At 55.4% G+C, this 19,995-nt stretch overlaps 1 protein-coding gene across 28 annotated transcripts in view; it reads right to left on the reverse strand.

Annotated features, from left to right (window-relative positions):
• Nucleotides 1–14,448, reverse strand: part of Cacna1g (calcium voltage-gated channel subunit alpha1 G) — a 63,816-nt gene extending 49,368 nt beyond the window's left edge. For all 28 annotated transcript variants that reach the window (XM_027924667.2, XM_027924661.2, XM_027924655.2 and 25 more), the window contains exons 1-8: nt 14,207–14,448; nt 7,044–7,155; nt 6,732–6,865; nt 6,283–6,380; nt 4,146–4,305; nt 3,337–3,637; nt 3,078–3,170; nt 80–863 (exon numbers count right to left, since the gene is read on the reverse strand). In XM_027924667.2, the coding sequence (XP_027780468.2) occupies nt 80–863; nt 3,078–3,170; nt 3,337–3,637; nt 4,146–4,305; nt 6,283–6,380; nt 6,732–6,865; nt 7,044–7,155; nt 14,207–14,448 (1,924 nt within the window). The remainder of the gene's footprint in view (nt 1–79; nt 864–3,077; nt 3,171–3,336; nt 3,638–4,145; nt 4,306–6,282; nt 6,381–6,731; nt 6,866–7,043; nt 7,156–14,206) is intronic.
• Nucleotides 14,449–19,995: the final 5,547 nt, after the last annotated feature.

Genomic DNA, 19,995 nt, shown 5'->3' on the forward strand with positions numbered 1-19,995 from the left:
AATCTGAGCCCCGGTCCCTCTGAGTCCAGAGCCCTAGTCTTCTCTGGGACACCACCCAGCCCCAGCCCAGCGTTCTCACCCGTGCTCTGCGTCTCTAGCAGCTTGTGCATGGAGCTGTAGGGCCCGGGTGGGATGTTGAGGCTGGTGAGGGTGGGGGGCCCGGAGCTGGGGGCCACCTCTACTAGTGCCTTCTCCTTCAGCATCTCTGGTGGAGGGCTGGTGTGCACAGTGGGGTACACCTTCCCGCTACCCACAGTTCTGCCCGACGCCTCAGATGGGGACCTGGGAGGGGGTGCCGGGCAGCGGACTGGCTCCAAGTGGCAGTCGGCATGGTAGAAGCTGTGCACAGACTCCGCACCCCCTGGAGGGCCCCCAGAGAGGGTGGGTGTCGAGGGTGGTGGCAGCATGAGCCTGCGGGACCCGTTGGCATCCCTGTCTTGGATCTCTGGGCTGGCCCGGGGGGCCCTGAGCGTCCCGTTGCCCAGGTGGTAGTGGTGGTGGTGATGGTGGTGGTGGTGCACCAGGTGGTGGACAGACAGGCGGCGGTGTGAGCGAGAGCAGCTGCCACTGGGCTGGGGCTCCTGGCTCCTGAGGGCCGCTGGGCTGCTCAGCAGTCCGGCCCGCACACCCACGGCCCGAGAGAGCTGGGCCAGCCTGCGGGCTGCCTTGCGGATGATGTACACCAGGTACTTGAGCAGCTCCTCGTAGCAGCTGCCCGGCTCAGAGAAGCTAGCCAGGGTGCTGGCGTTAGACAGGAACCGCACACGCTGCTCCCGCATCAGCTGGCTTTCCCGCTGCTTGGTCTCCGAGAACTGCGTGGCAATCACCACCAGGCACAGGTTGATCATGAAGAAGGAGCCCACCTGTAGGGGTGGGGACAGGAAGAGGAGATGTCCTGAAGAAAAGGGAATCGCAATGCCAGCCACCACACAGGGAACTTTCGACACCACAGGTGTTGGGCTCCATGATTTTCCCAGAATGATCTTATTTTATTCTGCCAAGCTTGGGAGATGATGCTACTAAAAATCTCTCCATTCAAGTGGTAAGAGAGTTGAGGCTCAGAGAGATCAAGGAAGTCACCGCAGATTACTCAGCTAATGCAGAGAAAGTCTAAGACTTGAACTGAGCCCTGTGAAATTCTAAGGTGTTGCTGTAATGATATCCTGGGAGGTTACCTCCCAAGGTCCCTCCCCCAAATACACCCACCCTTGGAGACTCTAAGCACCTCTCCCCAGGAGAATAGAGAATGCTATGGACATCAATGCAATATTAGGGACATGGCACCTTAAAATTGGATTGAGACTTTGAGATTTGTTCATAAGATTCCTACTTCTAGTCCCAATTCCTGTTTAGGGGAGATCCTTAACCACTGAGCTTCAATATCCTCATCTTAAAATTGGGACCACTGGACTGGCCTGGACCCCTTTTCCCTGTGTCTCTCCCCTCACCTAGTGGGGCAAGGGCCGAATCCACACTCTACAGACAGGACAGATCACCACTCTGCCTTTCCCCTGCTCTCCCAGCCCCCATCTCCATGCCTCAGTTTCCCCAGGATCCTGGGGAGGCCATCGCTTGGACAGTAATCCTGAATGGTGGAAATGAATATTTATGGTGACAAAGCAGATTTTTTTTTCTACATGGTGTCCTAGTAATTATGATAATTAGCTTCACTAGTGTGATTTCAGAGAGCTGTTTGGAAAGATTTTTAAGGGGATGTGTGGGAGGGTGGAAACAAGGCCCCTTAACCCTCTGGCTACTCCCCCATCCCCAACCAAACACCAGAGGACAGCAATAATTTTGAGACTGGCTTCCCTGAAACACCCACCTTGCCCCCGAGGAGACGGTCAGAGATGGGAACAGGCCTCTATCAGGCTTCACCCCAAGCCCAGCCACTCTTCCGCACCAGGGAAAGTGACAGAGGCAAGAGTGGGTAGCCTTGGGGACTTGCTCATTCGCAGGGCTACCCTTCAGTCTCTCTCATCAGAAGAGAGTAAATCTTAATCTCTTTAAAATCTCCTCTCAATATCTGTCCCTCCATCTGGTTCTGTTGTTGGCCTCTTGGTAACATGGTAAAAGGGCTGGAAATGGAGTTGACACCCTGGAGTTGAATTCTCAACTAAATTGAATTCTCCCACTAAAGCCTCTTACTTCCTATGTGATCTGGACCTAGTGACCAACCCACTGGGAATCTGAGTTCTCACTTAGGGGTTGGAGACCACCATTCCTGCACCAGAAACCCCATAGGAGCCTATGAAGACCTAGCAGGCAGCAGATGTTACAAAACACTTCATAATGCTGCTCCACCCAGCACGATTAAGCTACAGCTTAGGCAAAGCACAAGGTGAAGGCAGATAAATGAGGACAGCCCAGGGTCCTCATCTGTAAATTGGAGATGGTAACAAGATCACAGTGAGAATTAAATGCCCAGCAAATAGAAGTGCTGAGAGCAGGAGCCTGCACACAGTAAGTGCTCAATAAATATCAGCTATAAGTAGTAGCACCAGAATTATTAACTACGAATGGTAGTGATTAAAACTATTAAATATTGCTGGTTTTGCCTGTCTTCTATCTTTGTAAAGCCCTGGGATTTCTGAGCTGGGAGAACAAGAGATTGCACAGTGTTTCTCAACACGGATTGGAATTTGGGGTGGAACAATTCTTTGCAAATGTTTTAGGATGCTTAGCATCTCTCCCCTCCCCCCAACAAAATGTCAACAGTGTTCCCCTAGTCCTCCTAAAAGACAGAACCACACTTTTCCATTTCTGAATGGAAATAGGGCTCTAAAACCCATCTGCTTTATTCATGAAGAATCAGAAGCTCAGGGTGGGGTTGGGAGCCTCCTAGGAATGATTTGTGCAAGGTCATAAGAGTAATAAGTGGTAGAATCAGGCCTTGACCTTGGATTCCTCCTGACTCCTCATCAGGTGTCCTTCCCACCACAGGACAGATGCCTTTTCTATGGGACTTGTCCTAAGAGCGAAGAACTTCAGACCAAGCAAGCCTTTCCCTCTCTGGACTGTCCCCACCCGTGCCCTCAGCATCTGCCATTCCCATGGGGGCTGGAGGGGTCACTCACGATGATGAGGAGGATGAAGTAGATGAAGTTGTAGAAGGAATGAGCATCCATCACAAAGTACATGATGTCGACCCAGCCCTCCAGTGTGATGACCTGGGGAAGCCAAGAGGGACAGGCTGACTCTAGGCCCACTAAAGCCTCCTCCAGTCTCCTCCAGTGGCCTGGGCACCCACTCCAATTCCAAGAGCAACCACTCTCAGGCTGCACCACGTGCTGGGGCTAGCTTCTGGGGAACATCCCAGGACCCCGGTGGTCCCACCTGGAAGATGGCAATCCAGGCATAGCCGATGTTGTCAAAGTTGATGGCGCCCTTGAAGGGGTTGTGCTCGCCTGCGGAGCAGTTGGTATAATACTGGTTCCAGTTGACACAAGTGGTGTTGCTGGAGCTGTTGTAGGCCTCATAGTCCAGACCACAGGGCGGGCCGCCACCGCCCTCCCCGCGCAGCGTGGGCACGCTCCTACAGGACCGCATGCCATTCTCACGGGGCTGGGAGCAGATGAAGGGACTCTCGTCTTCATTCTCTGTCTGGTAGTAAGGCTCCAGGTCCACACTCAGGGGACTGCGGGATGGGGACAGCCACAGGAATGAGGCTGAGGAGCAGGGTTCTCCATGGAGGGAGCCAGGAAAGGAGAACTGGTGTGGGTACATGGAAGCATGCAGGGCGGCAATGGGAAAGGGACGGGGCAGGGGCAGGGATTTGTGGACAAGGGACACCAGGAGGGTGAGGGCTGAGTCAGGAACTGCAAGAGTCAGGTGCTGCAGGATAATACCCTGGTACAGGGGTTTTCAAATTTCACTACACATTAGGACCACCGGAGGAATTTATGAAATCCTTGTCTCCAAGACAAATCCCAGTCCAGTGTGATCTGAATCTCTGGCGGGGCCACCCAGCCATCAGGAACTTTTAAAACTCTCCAGGTGATTCCGACGTGTAGCCAAGTTTGAGAATCAGATGTGTCTCAGATATGACCACAGATACGTAGATGGCAACGGGAAGCCAGGGAATTGGGGAGGTCCTAGCCCCATAGTCACTTCCAGGTCACCCTCCTACCCTGTCCACCACTCACAGGCTGAAATTCTCAGGGAGGAAGCATCGGTTTCGGAGCAGCCCTGCCCACAGCTGGACACCAACGATGCCAAAGATGAAGAAGACGAAGAAGCAGAGCAGCAGGACGTTGCCCAGCATGGGCAAGGTGTCCAGCAGCAACGTGACAAGGATGCGCATGCCTGTAGGGGCAGAAGCCACGCTGGGGACGCCAGGCTGGCCGAGCTAGGCTGACTGCCAAGGGCCTGGCAGCATTCCCAGAGGGGCCCATGGGGCGGAGGTGGCCCACCTCCAACTGGAGGGGAGACCAACAGCCACCTCTAACTCCCTGACAGACCCTGAGCCCCCGGCCCACATTGATCGTACACAGTACCACCACCAAGCCAGTGTGACTGTGCTCTGAGTTCCATGGCATTCTCCCAACATCATCCCGGGGTGGATGATATCACCCCCAATTTACAGATGAGAAGTCTGAGGCTCCCTGAAGTGACGTGGCTTGCTCAGTATCAGAGCTGCTAAATGTAGGTGCCAGGACTTAAATTTAGGCTCTGTGCTTCCAAATCCTGCTCCCCGACACAGGCAGACACACACACCTCCCACTTCCTTCTCTCACTAGACATAGTCACCTGACCTTTGTAAGTTATCACCACTGGGGTCATTGGGTAACTGAGGCAGAGAGCTCCAGGAGGGGCATTAGCATGTGGGGATTTTACTTTGAGAGCTGGCTGCACAGCCAGAGCAGCACATCACCAGGTTTCTGAAGCCCCCAGCCCTGAGTCGGTGCCCTGCTTGATCCAAATCCTCAAATCAGGATCCAAAGAGACACAACCTTGTTTTCTCAGGAGCCCATCAGTTAACAAATCCCCTATGGGGGAAGCCACTGCAACCCCTTCCTCAAAAGCCCTGTTAGGGATCATTCCCCCTCCTCACTCCAGGGCTAGGACCCAGCAGCTGGTCAAGCCTGAACCAGCCCTCAACCTAGCAAGCCTTTGTCAAGCAGGAGGATCTCTGGTAGCTGGTTCTGACCATCAAAGTGCTGCTAGGGCTCCCAGCCCTTCCAGGACAAAGTTGCTAAGCAGCGGCAGCTCGTTAACCCTCTTGGTGATTGCAGTCGCCCTGCCCCCACCCCACCCTTCTGGCCTTCTTGCTCAGTCCTTCTCCCCCTTTGCTCCTCCCATCCCCCTTCAGCTCTTCGGTGTTCTAACTGAGATCAATTCCTCAGGGTTCGCATTAAGGGAATTACACCGGTGGTTAGACAGAGGTCTATCAATCTGCCAGCCTGCACCTGGGGCGGAGAGGAGGCAGGCACGCCCCTCTTCTGGAGCTCCTGTTAACACCAACACACATCAGAACCCCCCTCCCAGGACACACACAGCATCTCTGCCCTCCCAGAGGCAGCCGCATAACACACACACACACACACACACACACACACACACAGGGCTGCTGTTACATCAGTATGTCAGACACACAGTTGGGCACAGAGCCCCAGGAACATGCTCCCCCAACCCCCACTTGGGGACCATCTGCAGCTCATGTAGGTTGGGGAGTTGCACAGGGGGCCTGAGCAGAGGTGGGGTGGGGCAGGTCGTTGGGGAGCTAGAGCTGCCAAACCTTCTCTGGCTCCAGAAACCAATGCGGTTTAATTTAGATAATGGTCCCGGCAGTGACTGCAATGAGTTGGAAGAGGGTGGGAAGGGGGAAGGGGATGCAGGCAGAGCCGAGAGGCTGAGGCGTGGAGTGGCCTTGTCTTAAGAGAAGTCAGTTCGGCGTGGCCAGTGTGGTCTCGCCAGTGAGAACCAGACTGCGTGAGAGGATGTTCTGGCCAGAAAAGGCCATTAGCACTTGGCACCCCCTGTTCCTGGCCTATCACCTGTTCCCACCCACCCTTATTCCCTGAAAAGGGTCTCTGAAATGTTTCTGAGATTCTGACCCAAAGTCAGGCTAAAATGGGGTGAGGGGGCCTCTTCCCAGATAACTTTCCCAGGGCCACAGCCAGGGGTCTGTTCGGTTCCAGGGACCCTAGCTTCCTGCTGAGCTCGGCTCTGCCACAGCTGGCAGCATGAGTGGTCAGGTGAGGATGCAGTGGTGGGTGGAGCCTGAGACTACTTTTCCTCTTGGGGCTCTGTCCAGGGGCTGAGAGCCGAGGGGTCACTCACTGGGCACCCGGTTAATGGCCCTGAGCGGTCGCAGCACACGGACTGTCCTGACAGCTGAGAAGCTGACGTTCTGCAGGTCCAGTGAATACTCCAGCATCCTGCAGGGAGGGGCCCAGAGGGAGGCCCTTTGAGTCTGAGGCCACCACAGTGTCAAAAGAGGTCAATGAAGAATCCTGCTCTGGGGTCCTCCCTCTCCTCCTCTGAGGGACCCTAAAGATTAACTCTATGTCTGAGGAGTAGGGCCACCCCCAAACAAGGACAGACCCCCCACCCTCAGAGAAGGTAGAAACAGGAAGAAGACCTTGGAATGCAGAAAAGTACAGACCAGTGAGCTAGGGCATGACAGGTTTGGCCCCTGATGGATTTCAGGGAGGAAGCAGAGCTGTGACTGGGCCAGGGTGGGGGCCCATCTGATCCACTGCTCTTTGACCCCCAGCCCGGGCCCTTACCCCGCAATGACGATGAAAAAGTCAAGTCGGTTCCAAGTGTCTCCCAGGTAACACTTCTTCCCAAAGATGCCCAAGGCTACCATCTTCACTACCATTTCCACAGCGAAGAAGGCAAAGATGAAGTCATCAAAGGCCTGATGTGTGGGGAGGAGAAGCTGCTGAAATCGAGAAGGGGGCGGGGGAATATGCCCACCACCACCCAGCCTCCACCAGTTGGGTCAGGGCCTCTTGCAGAGAAGGAGTCTGGCATTATGATCAGGAGCTGCCTACACACACACACACACACACACACACACTCTCTCTCACACTCACCTGCAGGATCCGGCAGCGCTGGGAATCACAGGCGATATCCTCACAGGGCCGGAACATGCCCAGGGTCACACAGTTGAGAAGAATGACCAACATGCTGATACGCTCAAACCAGGTATCAGGTGTCAAGGAAACAGCCAGTGGAGAGGGCTGGAGCTGAAGCTATCCCCCACCCCAACCCCATCCTGCCCTGACACCTGTGCCTACAACCTCCCAACCCCACTTGAGATGCAACCAGGTACGATGGGAGGGCCCTGGCTCACCTTGGTCATCTTTCCTCTCTGGACCTAGCTTGCTCATCTGTAAAGTAAGAAAAGCCATAAATACCCTGACTATTTGCACAAGCCATTTGGGGAATAGAATTGATCATGCTTGTGGAAATGCCAGACACTATGAGTTTGCAGCTGAATTTGATCCTATTCTCTCCACCTCACAGGGTAGATGTGAGAAGCAAGTGAGATAATGTATGTGAAAGTGTTACACAAACCTAAAGTCGGATTATATCTGTCTTACAGTTTACCAAGCACTTTCACACAATGCCACAGTTGACGCTCACAACAGCCCCATGGAGCATCCAAGGTAGATCATTTTATTCCCCAGAACCTAAGGAAACTGAGGCCCAGAGAGCCAAAGTCAGGCTGACGTCATTCAAGAAGCCAGGACAAGACCGAAGTTTATGCTCTCTTGATCTACGATGCCATCTGTCCTCTGAACACCATAGCTGCTCAGGCAGGCAGGGAAGGGGCTGTCCAACTGTCCTGGTACCAGGAAGAGAAGAAGGTCCACAGCTGCAGCCCCTTTGCCACAGAACCAGAGCCCAAGGTTCAAAGCCCTCAGTCATGTCCATGCATTTCAACACTGAGGCCTCACGCCATGCCAGACACTGTGCTCTGGAGAAACCCCAGTTCCCAGAGTGGCCCTGATGCCCTCACACATTCTCGTGCCTTCCAGCCCAGACAAAAACAGCAAACGGGAGGGGAGTTCCTTCTAAACCCTGCGTCTTCCCATGTGGTGGGTCCTGTGGAGGGACTCATTTTCAACCCACCCGTAGGAGAATATACAAGATGGCCTTTGGACCTTAGAAGGTTCCAGGCCCCAGACTCACAGATAAATGACCAAGCAGCCTACTTTTCTCATGGAAAATATGAGCAGGGAGGTGGAAGCAGGAGTGGGCAGGACAAAAAGGCTAGAAACAGAGTGGGAGATGAGGAAAGGAGACTGCCTAGGGAATGGAGGTAGAAGGGGATCATGACAGCCCTACAGCCAGACTCAAGAGCACAGAGCACATGGAATCTTCCTGTCTTAACCTTACTTCTAGAATAAGATTGCTTCAGCTAGGCATGAAGAGGCCAGCAGGAATGTCCAGGGGCCCAAGGGCCTTCCTCCCAGCTGATCCCAGCCTTATCCCATCTTTGTCCTGAATCTCAGGCCCCACCCCCACCCAAGGCTGATGACTCCTTCAAGCCCCCTGCATCCCTCCTATCCCCTCTTCTGTCACTCAGGCTCTTTTCTCTGTCTACCACCTGTCCACATCCCTGTCTACCACCTGTCCCTGGTACCCTAGGACTCCCATTAAGACATCCTTAAACTCCACCCCTTTACAAGAATGAGAGTTAAAAAAAAAAAAAGTTCTAGGTTTTGGGGATAGGTAGATGGGAGGAAAAAAAAAATTTTAAATGATCCGTTTCCATGGAGCTGTTTTCCTGAGTGGAGTCAGAGCCCAGTGGATCTCACCCCACAATGGGGGTCAGCCAGGGGTCACTACAGAAAACGGGGGATAGGGAGGTAGCCATCATTTGGAAAGAAAAGAACACAATTACCTTCAAGAACTTGTGTGAGTTCCCCAGGCTAGTCCCTTCCTCTCCTTGCAGAAGAGGAGGGGTCTGGGAGTGGCCCACATGAAAAAATATGTCTGCATGAGGGAGAGTGGATTGTTCTCCTGGGAAAAGGGGCTCCTAGGACATCTGTTTGGATCCTTCTAATATCAGCAACTCCAACCCTATTAAGTCATCCATGCACTTGACTCTTCTCCCTTGATGAGCTGTGGGCTCCTGGTGGGCAGGGGCACTCCTGTATCTTTATATCCCGCTCCCAGGGCTTAGTGTAGTACCTGGCACTTATCAGACGACCAGTGCATGGGAAGAATGAATGAATGAATCAGTGAATCTGCCAGATGTCTCTCTCCATTCATGTTCTCCTGTCCCATTTCCCTCAATAGTGATAAATTTTAACTACGGGGATAAGAGCAGAGTTGAGGACAGGAGGAGATACAGGTTCAGACCCAGGCCTCATATACAGAGAATCTGCATCCTAATAACCCTACATCCAATTCTTAAGCATAGAAGTCCCTTCTTGAGGGTCCCCTTGGCAATTTGGCCTGTTCTCAGGGACTTCTGCCTCTCCTTCTCTGCCTCTCTACCTCTTTCCTTCACTGTAGGTGAACATGAATGGAAAGGGAAGAGATCAAGACACAGGAAAATTTGGGACACTCTGAATAGAAGAATACTTTTAATTGGGGGGGGGTGTCTTTCACCCTTCTCAGGATGGGACTTGTTTCCTTGGGAACATGGCAGTATGTCACTGTGTGATGTTCTGTTACCATAACAACAGGAAGATGTGTCACCAGGTGGTGTGGATTTGTTGCCATGGTAATTAAAGAGACCCCCTCACACATGATTTTCCCTTACCCAGGTTGACTATCTTGTCCTCATACAGGGAAGAGGAAATGGGGAGACCCACAGGTTATCAAGTTGGGGGAAACCATGTGACAGATCCCCATGGTAACCAAGGGAACGGGGGACACTGGTTGCCATAGTGACTATGAGAGACCTGTGCAGTCACATGTCTACTGTTGCTATGGAGACTGTCCGGGCTGGAGTGGATCCCAAAGGGTGGGGGGAGGAGGGAGGAGGATCTTTCTTCTCCCCACAACCCACCATCAAAAGCAAATAAAAAGGAAATGGCAGGAGAGGCACCCCACTTCCATCCCTCCTCCTCCTCTTCCTCCTGGGAGAAAGAAGTAGAGCATGATATCTCCACAAACAAGTCCTCTCTGTGAGGCTTTATCTAAAGAGAGCAGTTGCCTAGCCTGGCAGCAGTCATAGGCTGAGAGGGGCAGGTTGGGGTGCCTCCAGGGGTACAGGGCTCCAGGCATGAACTGAGAAGGGAAGCGGGCCCTCCAAACTGCCTCATTCCCTCCTAGGAATCTGGAAATCTGAGACTGAGGAACATTGAGGAGGAAATGGGCCTGGACTCAGGAATCCTGGCCATCTAGTGAGAGCTGGAGGAGTGGGATGGGGACCAGTCTATGCCCCATCCATCCCACAGGAGCTAGTAGCCTCTGGATTCAGGACTCCCTACAGAGCACAGTGGATACAGGGGTTGGGCCTACTGGCTTGCTCCAGGGAGGCGGAAAGGGGGATTCCCCCAGCTGAGCACCCCCTCCTGCAAGCCTGTTTCCTTGTGTGCCCCCCAGCTTCAGTGTGTGGGTGTGTAGGGAGAGAGGTTTCCAGCTGAACCAAAAACTGAAGCCGGCAGAAAGGCAGCCAGCCCCACCCAGAGACAGAGACGTGAGACAGAGACACAAGGAGAGACAGCCGCTGGAATCTTTGGGAGGGGAAATAGGCCAGAAATCTGATTCAAATGTCTGTGACTCTGTGTGTGTGTGTGTGTGTGCGCGCGCGCGCGTGTGCGTGCGCATGCCTGCGTGTGTGAGCAGGGTGTCTGTCGCCATCCTGGCCAAGGCGGGCAGGGCGGGGTGAGAGCTGGGGCGGGAGCAGGCGAGGGGTGGGGGGGGCAGTGTGGCGGGGGTTATCCCAGGAATGGCTCCAACTGGCACTAGGGGTGACAGGGAGTCCCCAGCAGTGCGGTGGAGCAGAGTGGGTGGGAAGGAATGTGTATGACCCAGAGGGAAGGTGGGCCGAGGACAGAGGGAATGTCAAGGGGTGCTCTTCCCCCCAATTCCACTCATCCCCAGCCCCTTTCTCCCCAGAATCCCCTTTGGGGAGCCTAGAGTTAGAAATGGTAGGAAGGAATTGGTGAGAAGACAAGAACACCTCTCCTGCCACCCCCCCACTCCTCCACCCCACTTCCTCTGAGCACTAAGTAGAGAATCCTCCCTAGGTAAGAGAAACAAGCAGACTTAGGGCACTGGGACAATGTCAAAGAAGACTCCAGAAATTCCTGGGGCCCCCTCCCTTCTAGAGACACACATCAGACACACACAGTGACGCAGTCACACACATTCACATTCACTTCTGGAAGCCATTAGTGCTCCTGCCATTCAGGCCTCCCCCTTCTCCTCCCCCCACTCCTGGCAGGCTCCCCTCTCCCCCTCTGGCCCCCTCCCACTCCCCCTCTCTCAGCATCCCAAATGCCAGCCTGTGATTTCCAAATGAGAAAAAGCTGTGCTGGGCTCTGAGCTTGGAGAAACTCCTACACAAACTTCCAGATGTGACACAACAGCCGGAGAGGGAATGCTCAGGATCTCCTTCCCGGGAGGGGAAACGCACGCCCTCACACTTGAAGAAACACACACTGGAAAGGCCAACATTCCCCTATAACCTGAGAATCGGGAGCCTTTCTGCCTCTGGGTTGACTGAGCCAGTATCCCTGCTTTCCTCAACACCAACACACATACTTCTGAGCCCCTCTTCCTTTTGCTCTCCTTCCACCTTCCCTAACACACACATACACACTCTCACTCTCTCTCTCTCTCTCTCTCTCACACACACACACACACACACACACACACAGTTTCCTACCTGCATCTAGATCTCTCTAGGAAAACTGGTCTCTTAAGGAGGTTGAGAGGGAAGGGGCCAAAAAGAATGTGCCAAGAAAAGGCTAACTAGCTTTAGTTAGTTGGTGGGTGTGGGGGTGGAGGATATGTCCTTATGTCCCTCAGACTCAGAGGTGCATGGGGAACCTCCTAGAGCCAAGGGAGGTTTCATAGATACCAAAAAGAAAAAAAAGGGGAAGGCTAAGGCCCAAAAGACAGTACAGAGCCCCTCTGTAAGTGAAAACACAGGTTCCCCTTGGCACTCGGGTAGAATGGGAGCAGTGGGGACATGGCTTAGGCAGTCCCTTTGCCAAGAAATTGTTCTCAACACTCTCAGCCAACTGAGGCTCAGCTACTAATCCAGATCTAGTAATGTGGGTGCCCCACACTTCACACTACCACTCCCTAGAGTCTGCCTGCTCTCCCACCCTCCAGGTAAGCGCTGGGGCTCCCGCCTCTCTTTCCTCATTCCAACCCTTGCCATGCCCCTTCCAGGAAGGCATCTGCTGCAGACCCTCCACTGCACATGCAGACAGAGCAGGTGACAAGAGATGCTAGCCAAGAGGTCTGTTGGGGGCTGACTGGGACAGGAAGTAGGGAGAGAAGATCTCTGGGCCTCCCCAGGGACCCCTGAGAAGGAGATAGGGACTGGTGGTTTCTCCATTCAGAGGGGCTGGGCAATTAGGGACAGAGAGAAGGGGTGCCCAGAGGCCATCCTTCTCAGCAACATTCTTTTCCCGTCTCCATCTCTGCTTCACAGAAAAGGGGCTGAGGCTGGGGGCTCGCAGCTTAAAATGTGCCTATTCGGCAGGACCACAGACCTCTGAGGCCCCCACTTCCCTTTTTCTGCAGCTCAGACAGAGGAAAAAGAGGTAGGGGAAAGGGAAAGGGTGTGATGAGGGGAGCTTCCCAAAGACCCACAAGTGTAGAGCATGGGGGTGGGGGGGACCCAATCTCACATCCTGCTTTGCGCACTAGAGGCAGCAGAGCTGCAGAGAGTGAGGGCGGCCCCAGGCTTCCCGCACCCCCTTCCCCAAAGCAGAGTCCCGCCCCGACTCTCAGGGGCTACAAGGGAGACATGGGGTCTCCCACCCTGAGTCCCATAGAACCTTAGAGCTGGCAAAAAGGAGCCTGGGGAACAATCATGACCTGGATGGTAGCAGAACACCCCCCCAACCCACCTTTCCCAAGAGCCAGGAGCCAGGCATTAGTCAAGCAGAGCTTTGTGCTATCCATTGAGAAGGCTGTGTGTGGGGGTCTCCCCCACACTTCAGACTGGGCAGAGGCTAGGGCGCAGTGCTAAATCCATCCACCTGGAATGTGGGGCATGCATCCTCCAAACCTGTCCACAGAGTAGACACTGGGGCAGCAGACCCAAGTCTTCCTTAGCAAACATTGGCAGCCTTACTGTCCCCCAATACTTTCATAGGGCTGTGGTCTCCCATACCTGCTCTGCCATTAGCTGAAGCACTCTATTTGTGAAAGGGGAGGGGTAACTTGAGCAAGCTTAATCCCATCCCCCAGTTGCCAAAGCTCTTGCCAGTCTTTCCCTCTACAAGAAAAAATCCAGTAGAAAACTCCCCAACCCAACCTTAAACACTCCGCATCAAATAAAGAATTGGGGTGGAGGGAGGCACTCCCGGCATTGGGCTCCAGCTGAAAGGGGCTCCAGTCCAGCTCTGGGGGCAGACGGCTCCCCCTCCACCACATCTTGTTCTCATTCTGCACCCCTGACATCAGCCGCCGCCGGAATCTCCTTGTTGTGCCTCCAACCCGCGGGGTGAGGGGGTTGGGGGATAAGACCTGGTCCCCGCCCCCCAACACCTCTCTCTGGGTCAGTAAAATCCTCAGCCTCAAGGACCAGGTGAGAGTATTTGACCCTAGAATCCGCCGCAAACTTTGGGGCGGGGGCAGGAGGAAAAACCCAGGAGATTGCGGTCTCCCCTCCTCCGTCCCCGCAGCTTCCTCCCCACCCCAGCCCCCAAACTCGGAAACCAAACCCTGCTCGCTAACCCGCGGTTGGAGGAGTAGAGCGCCCAAGCTCCTAAAGCTTCCCACATCTGGAGGATGACGACCCTCCTCTGCCCACATCTGGAGAGCATCCAGCTGTGAACCAGCGGGGCACGTCTCTCTTTTCGTGGCCTGGATCCCAAACCCCCAAGGAGAACTGAGGTGTGCGTACGGAGGTGGGGCTCGTCTGGGGTATCAACCGGACCTGCTTGAGTCTCTGTACCCACTCTGACGCCCCCTCCCCTCAGCTGCCCCCCTCTCAACTGTCTACCCTTTGGGCTCACTTCTCCGGCTCACCTGGCTTTTGATTCCCTCAGGCGGAGCGACCCGCCCCCCTGCGGACCCCCTAACCCGGCCCGTCGTGCCCGAAGGATATGGGTTACAGACCGTGCGGAGACACCAGCTCCGCGGGCGGCTGTCCTGGCTCAAGTAGAAGAAAACCACCGGGGCCAGAGCCGGGTACGGCAGCCCCTCCGCCTCGGAGTCCGCGCTGCCTGGGTCCTTTTCCGCCGACCCCGGCCCCGGCTGGCCCCCGGCCCCTGACAGGTCGTTGAACCGCGTGAAGCTCCGGGGCTGTCCCGACTCCTCAGTGCCCGCTCCATCCTCTTCCTCATCCATCCTCTGACCAGCCGGGGCCCCGGGGGGGTCCGGAGAGGGGCGAGTGGTGCCCCTCAGAGGAGGTGTCCTCACGCAAGCGGGGGGCCCCGGCGGGGGCGCATCTGGGGGGCTCTAGGGCTCAGGCTGAGCCCCCGGGAGGGCCAGTTCAGCCCAGCTCCCCCTGCCCGCAGGGGCATGCTGCCCGCGGGGCGCCGGGTCGCAGGGAAGCCCCGCCTGGCGAGAGTTCCGCTTTCCCTGGATCCCCGGGTCCCCCGGGCCAGCCAGCCGGCTCCCCCTCACTTTGTTCCGGCTTCTTCGCTTCGCGCTCAGGCTCCGGTCGCCCGAATCGGCGCTACCTTCGGTAAAGCGGCCCGAAGATGGGGAGAAAGAAAGGGGGCGCCCGGTGGAGGGCGGAGGGTCCGGGGAGAGGCGCCCCCTCTTCCCGCGGCGCAGCTGGAGCAGGATCTAAGGGGTCGGCATCGTCCCGGCTCCGCGCCAGCGGCGGCTGGGGGAGGGGAGGAGGGATCTCTTTGGGGGTGGGTTTGGAGCGGGTGGGGGGCGGCTCCTTCCTCCGCCTCACGGCGGGCTCACAGTCCGGGAGGGGCGGGGAGACCGTGGGGGGCCGTCCCGGGCGGGGGTGGAGGCGGAGATGCCGCCGCCGCCGCAGCAGCCACCGCGGTGGCTGCCGTTGCCGTAGCTGTCGCCGGCGCCACTGCCTCCTCCTCCGGCAGAGACGCGGAGCGAGCAAGCGAAAGCGGCGGCGAGGAGCCCGGCGCACACCACAGCTGGATCCCTCACTCCAACTTCAAGCCTCGGCCCCGCCTCTCCCCAGCCAATCTCTAAACCAATCGTCGCGCGCTGCCGGCCCTGAGCCGCGTGCCTATTGGTCGGCCGCCGTGGCAGTGCGGGCGGGGGCGCCCGGGGAAACAACCACAGCTGGAATCCGTTTCCCATCCCAAATCCCAGGACCGCCCCTCTCCCCTCCCCTTGCCCCAGGGTCCGCTCCCGAAGGCTGGAGCCAATCAGACGGCTGCCCAGACCGAACCCACTTTCCAATTGGCCGCTGAGGTCTTCGGGACTCCCCTAAAGGGAGCCCCGGGGACTCAGACTATTTGGCGTGGGGTCGTGCTGGGGTAGCACCACAGTCCCCCGGCATTCTTTGTTCAGGGACCCCCCGAATTGGATCGCAGCCAGAGGGCGGAGCTCAGCTCTGTACAGGAGAAGACGGGATGCGGGAAGCAAGGGGTGAGAGTGTGATCACTGTCTCAGAGCGAAATCCTGGGTCTCCACCTGGTTAATCGCCCACCTTGTAGTTGAACCCAGGAGTGGGACTAGGAAAAGGGAAGGCGGAGCAGGACTTCCCGGGGGTTGAGCGTCAGACTAGGGGGGCAGGTCTTGGGGAAACAGGCGGAGCCTGAGAAAAACAGAGGTGGGCATGGTCTGGGCGTGGCCTTCGTCAAATAGTCTTGGGCTTAAAAGTCCTTCTCTCAGGCTCTTTTCTGAACTTTCACCCTGACCTCTTAACCCTAACCCCTAGGCTCCGACCTCACGTTGACGCTCGAGCTTCGTCCCTTGTCCCTAAGGCTCCTTTGTCCCTTGGACTCACGAAGGGGGTTCGTACTTGAAAGCGTAGCCCCAGATAGGTCGCACCGGACAGCAGAGCCTGGATCTCCAGGCGCAGCTGCAGGGCAGAGCGAGGATCCCCTGAGTGGGGACCTGCGGGGGCCTCGGATGTTTGGAAGGCAGTGGCAACACAGAGCTGGGTTCCACCATTTAATGCTGCAAAATCCCACCAACGTCCCCTAACTCTGTACCTCACATTTTCCCCTTCAAGCCCCAATATGGCTTAGGGGAGGGCTGTCCACGGGACCGAAGCTTCGCGGTGCTGTTCCTTTCACTCACCTCAACTCTAGGGTAGTGGGTCCTTGCGGGTCTGTGCTTCTCACGCGTGCATACGCACGCGCAGACACGGGCACTCGCCCCGCCTCACCTTCTGAGTTCCGGACTCAGCTCTAGCTCTCTCCCACCGTCCACGCACCTCAGAAAGCTGTGGGTACCCAAGAACAGAGCACCACGGGAGTGCTAGGCGCGTGGGGGAGGGGAAAGGGCATCGAGGATTAGACGCTAAGTAGCATTTCCCCAACGTCTACGGGAGATACAAACCCAGTGGCAAAACCCACCGGGTCAGTCAGTTCTCCCCGGAGATCCGAGGCGCTCACCCGATTGTAGACACACCGAGGGTGGTCTGATTGACCTCTGGCACCCCCGGATTCCCGCTTTCTTAAGGACGTGCCACCCACGCAGCCCCTGCTGTCCTCCCACCACGGTATGGGGGGGTAGGGGACATCTCAGATCCCGCCAGCCGGTTGCTGTGTCGGGTGAGGAGGGCAGAGCAGCTCTTCGCCTGTCGCCTCCCGGTTGCCCTTTTGCCAAATCCGGGCACCGAGTTGTGCAAATGAGGCCGGGCTCATTTGCATTTCATGCTAATGAACAGATCCCCTAAGTGCCTATTTCTCCTAGCTGGTGTCTCTGCTCTCATTCTGTGTGTGGCGCTGATCTTGAACCCAGGGACGACTTCTGGGAGAGGGGGGCTATTTATGACAAGCTCTGATCGTCTGACACTTTCTTCCCTCCTACGGGTCCACAGTCTGGCCTGTTGGCCTGCCCTTCTGGCCAGGGTCAAGAAGCCCCAGGGCTGACACAAGGAGGTAGGGATTCTCATCACCAGTGTTTGCAGAGGGGAAATGAGGCCAGAGGCTTACCCAGTCCAGTGGTCAGGTTTCTCTAGTTTTCAGTAGGCCCCACACCCTCATGCATCACCCAAGGCCACCCTGATCTTTGGGCTGCAGTGTTATTAAAAAATAAAATAAGCCCAGAAAAAGGGTAGGCACACATGACCATATGGATAAATTGAGATAGACTTCCTGGGGTTGGGGTCTTGGGAGAGACCTCTCACCTGGAATATCCTTAACCCAGTATGTAGGCATTAGAGGATTCTTATATTTGGCCAGAGATGCTCACCGGTTACCTGAGTGGGGAGTGGAGGAAGAAGGCAAAGGAAGACCTGGAACAGTGGTTAACTCCAGCCCTCCAAGTCTCAGCTCTGACGTCACCTTTTTAGACTGGCTTTCTTTCTGGCAAGTGTTTAACGCTATTAAGTGCCAAGGTACTGAGGATATAGTACTGAGCCAGACAATAGTCTGCAAGCTCATAGTACTTAGTCCAGGCGGGGATTCTGTTTATGTTTACAATAGTGGAATGGTTGTCTCTGCTTCCAGGCTCTCTGTTACCTGAAGGTAGGGGCAATGTCGATTTTGCTCTCTGGGCCCTAGTCCAATGTTTGGCACACAATAGGTACTTAGTAAATTTTCTGTAGCTGAATTTATAACCTCAGGCAGGGAGGGGGAAGAGGAGGGAAAAGTTCCTTTCTTTGGGTCTTGGTTTCCCAAAAAAAGAAATTAGAACTGGATGTTGTCTAAGCTCTCTTCTAGGCTGAGAGATCTCTCTATATGCAGCTTGCCCTGCCCTGCCCTGCCAGCCCCTCGGGTACCCTACAACCCTCAGACCTTTCCCCTCTCCCACAGCCCGTCTGGCTTCCTCAGGAGCTGAGAGAATCTTCCCATCTGCAATGCCTTCTACTCAGGGATGATATAAACATCATTCTATGTGGTCACCTCAACAGCCCTGGGAGCTAGATGGGTGGCCCCTCCCTACTTCTCAGATAAGCAAGCTGAGGCTCACTTAAATGACTACCCAAACCATGATGCTTTGTCTCCAGTGACCCTGGCCCACAGCTGCTGCAGAACAGTCATGCTGGCAGAACAGGGAGCACATAAAGGGAAGCCCACAAAGGAAAAGGGATGCTGCGGGGGCTTTCTAATCTCACATCTACCAAGATTTATATCCAGCCTTGCCCTCTTTGCAAATTCAAGGACTCCTGGGAGAACTAACCCTTTAAGGCCCTCTTTCCTCTGAAACCATTTACAGAATCCCATTGTCATGTATGGACCTGATCCCAGGTCGGAGGGAAAGGAGATGCAGAAACTAGACTGGACGGGGAGAGATAGAAGACACCAGGCTGCACCCTTCTTCACAGCTGTGGCTGGGCCTCCTAAGGAAAGCAGCAGGGAGAGATGCTGATGTGCTGAGGGCTATTAGACCAGGCTCTTACCCTCTCTGGGTCTTGAAGAACTATCCATATGAGATGCTGAAGGTACTGGCCTTACCACCTCATTCATGAGGGTCAGTGAGACCACGGTGGCAAGAAGGCTGTGCAAACTACTCAGACCGTTCCAAAACCAGGCCTTGGGCTGCCAAAAAGGCCACCTGTGCCTCAGCACGCTATACCTTCCTTCCCTGCCACCCCCTGGGCCAGGCTCTTCATGTCCAGCCTCTGATTTCCTGGCATGGCTGAGTGGGCTCCAAGGAGAAAGAGGCCAGCTGACCTTGTTGGCCAGGGCTCTAATCCCCTCCAGATGGGCTGGTGGCTTGCACCAAGGACCAGCTGCCCAGACGAAGCAGACTCTGGTTCCAGGTACCATGTGTCACTATATGTGACCATATACCAGGGAGTGACTGTCCAGTCTCCTGGCTTTTTCCTGCTCCACTCCCCACTGTTGACATCTCCCCCAGAAGTGGCCCCATTTAGGCCTCCTTGTCTCTAGCAGCTTCTTTTGGCTATCAGTATTGCTGGGCTTGGGGCCTAGGAGGATGCCCAGACTCAGCAGACCCCTGAAGGCCTGGGGGGAAGCTCCCCCCACCCCACCTGTCAGCCCCATCACTCCACACCTGCCCTTCCCAAAGCACACTTCCCTGTCTCCTCCCCTGGTGGGGGCTAGATGGGTTTTCTGGAGCCTGCAAAGATGTGTGTGCCAAGGAGAGGACTCAAGAGCATCTCCCAACATCTAGCAGGCAGGAGAAGGTCGCAGGAAGGTATCAGCTTTCTCTGCTCAGGAAAAACTTAGATAAATTTGGGGAAGGACTTCCAACACAACAGATGCTCAAAAAAAAAAAAAAAAAAAAAAAAAAAGAGAGAGAGAGAGAGAACTTTCCTAACTGGCTTGCAAAAAGCAGGGGATGAACAATCTGACCTCTTGCCAGAGGCCTCCCCGCTTCCTGATGAGGTCAGGGAGGGATGGATCCCCTAAAAAAATGTCTTAGTTCTAATAGCAGCTGCTATTGAGAACCATGGCATATGCAATATTGCCATCCTGTCAAATATAAAGTGTCCCTTTATCCCTTCCCTGCTCAGAACAAGGGGAGGGAAGGGCGGGACTCTTTGCTAACCCCTTCTACAGGCAAGGACTGGCTTTACCCCTCCTGGGCTGGTATACATCCCTGTCTCCACTCAGGTCCACTGTACTTAGTTTTAGCCCCCTGACCTCAGTTTCATTCAGGCTCAATGACTATGGATGGGGGCAGGGTCACTCTGGAAGGTAAAGGGGGGATGGAAGAAGACAAAGAGGTCAGCTGAGGACTCGCAGAGGAAGGGGTCCTAGGCTGCTAGTTCCCAGGCCAGAGCTGATCCCCTCCCTCACAAGTGAGGCTGAGGCCCCGAGGTCACTGCGG

The sequence above is a fragment of the Marmota flaviventris genome, chromosome 17 (assembly GCF_047511675.1).
Source record: "Marmota flaviventris isolate mMarFla1 chromosome 17, mMarFla1.hap1, whole genome shotgun sequence".
NCBI lineage: Eukaryota > Metazoa > Chordata > Mammalia > Rodentia > Sciuridae > Marmota > Marmota flaviventris.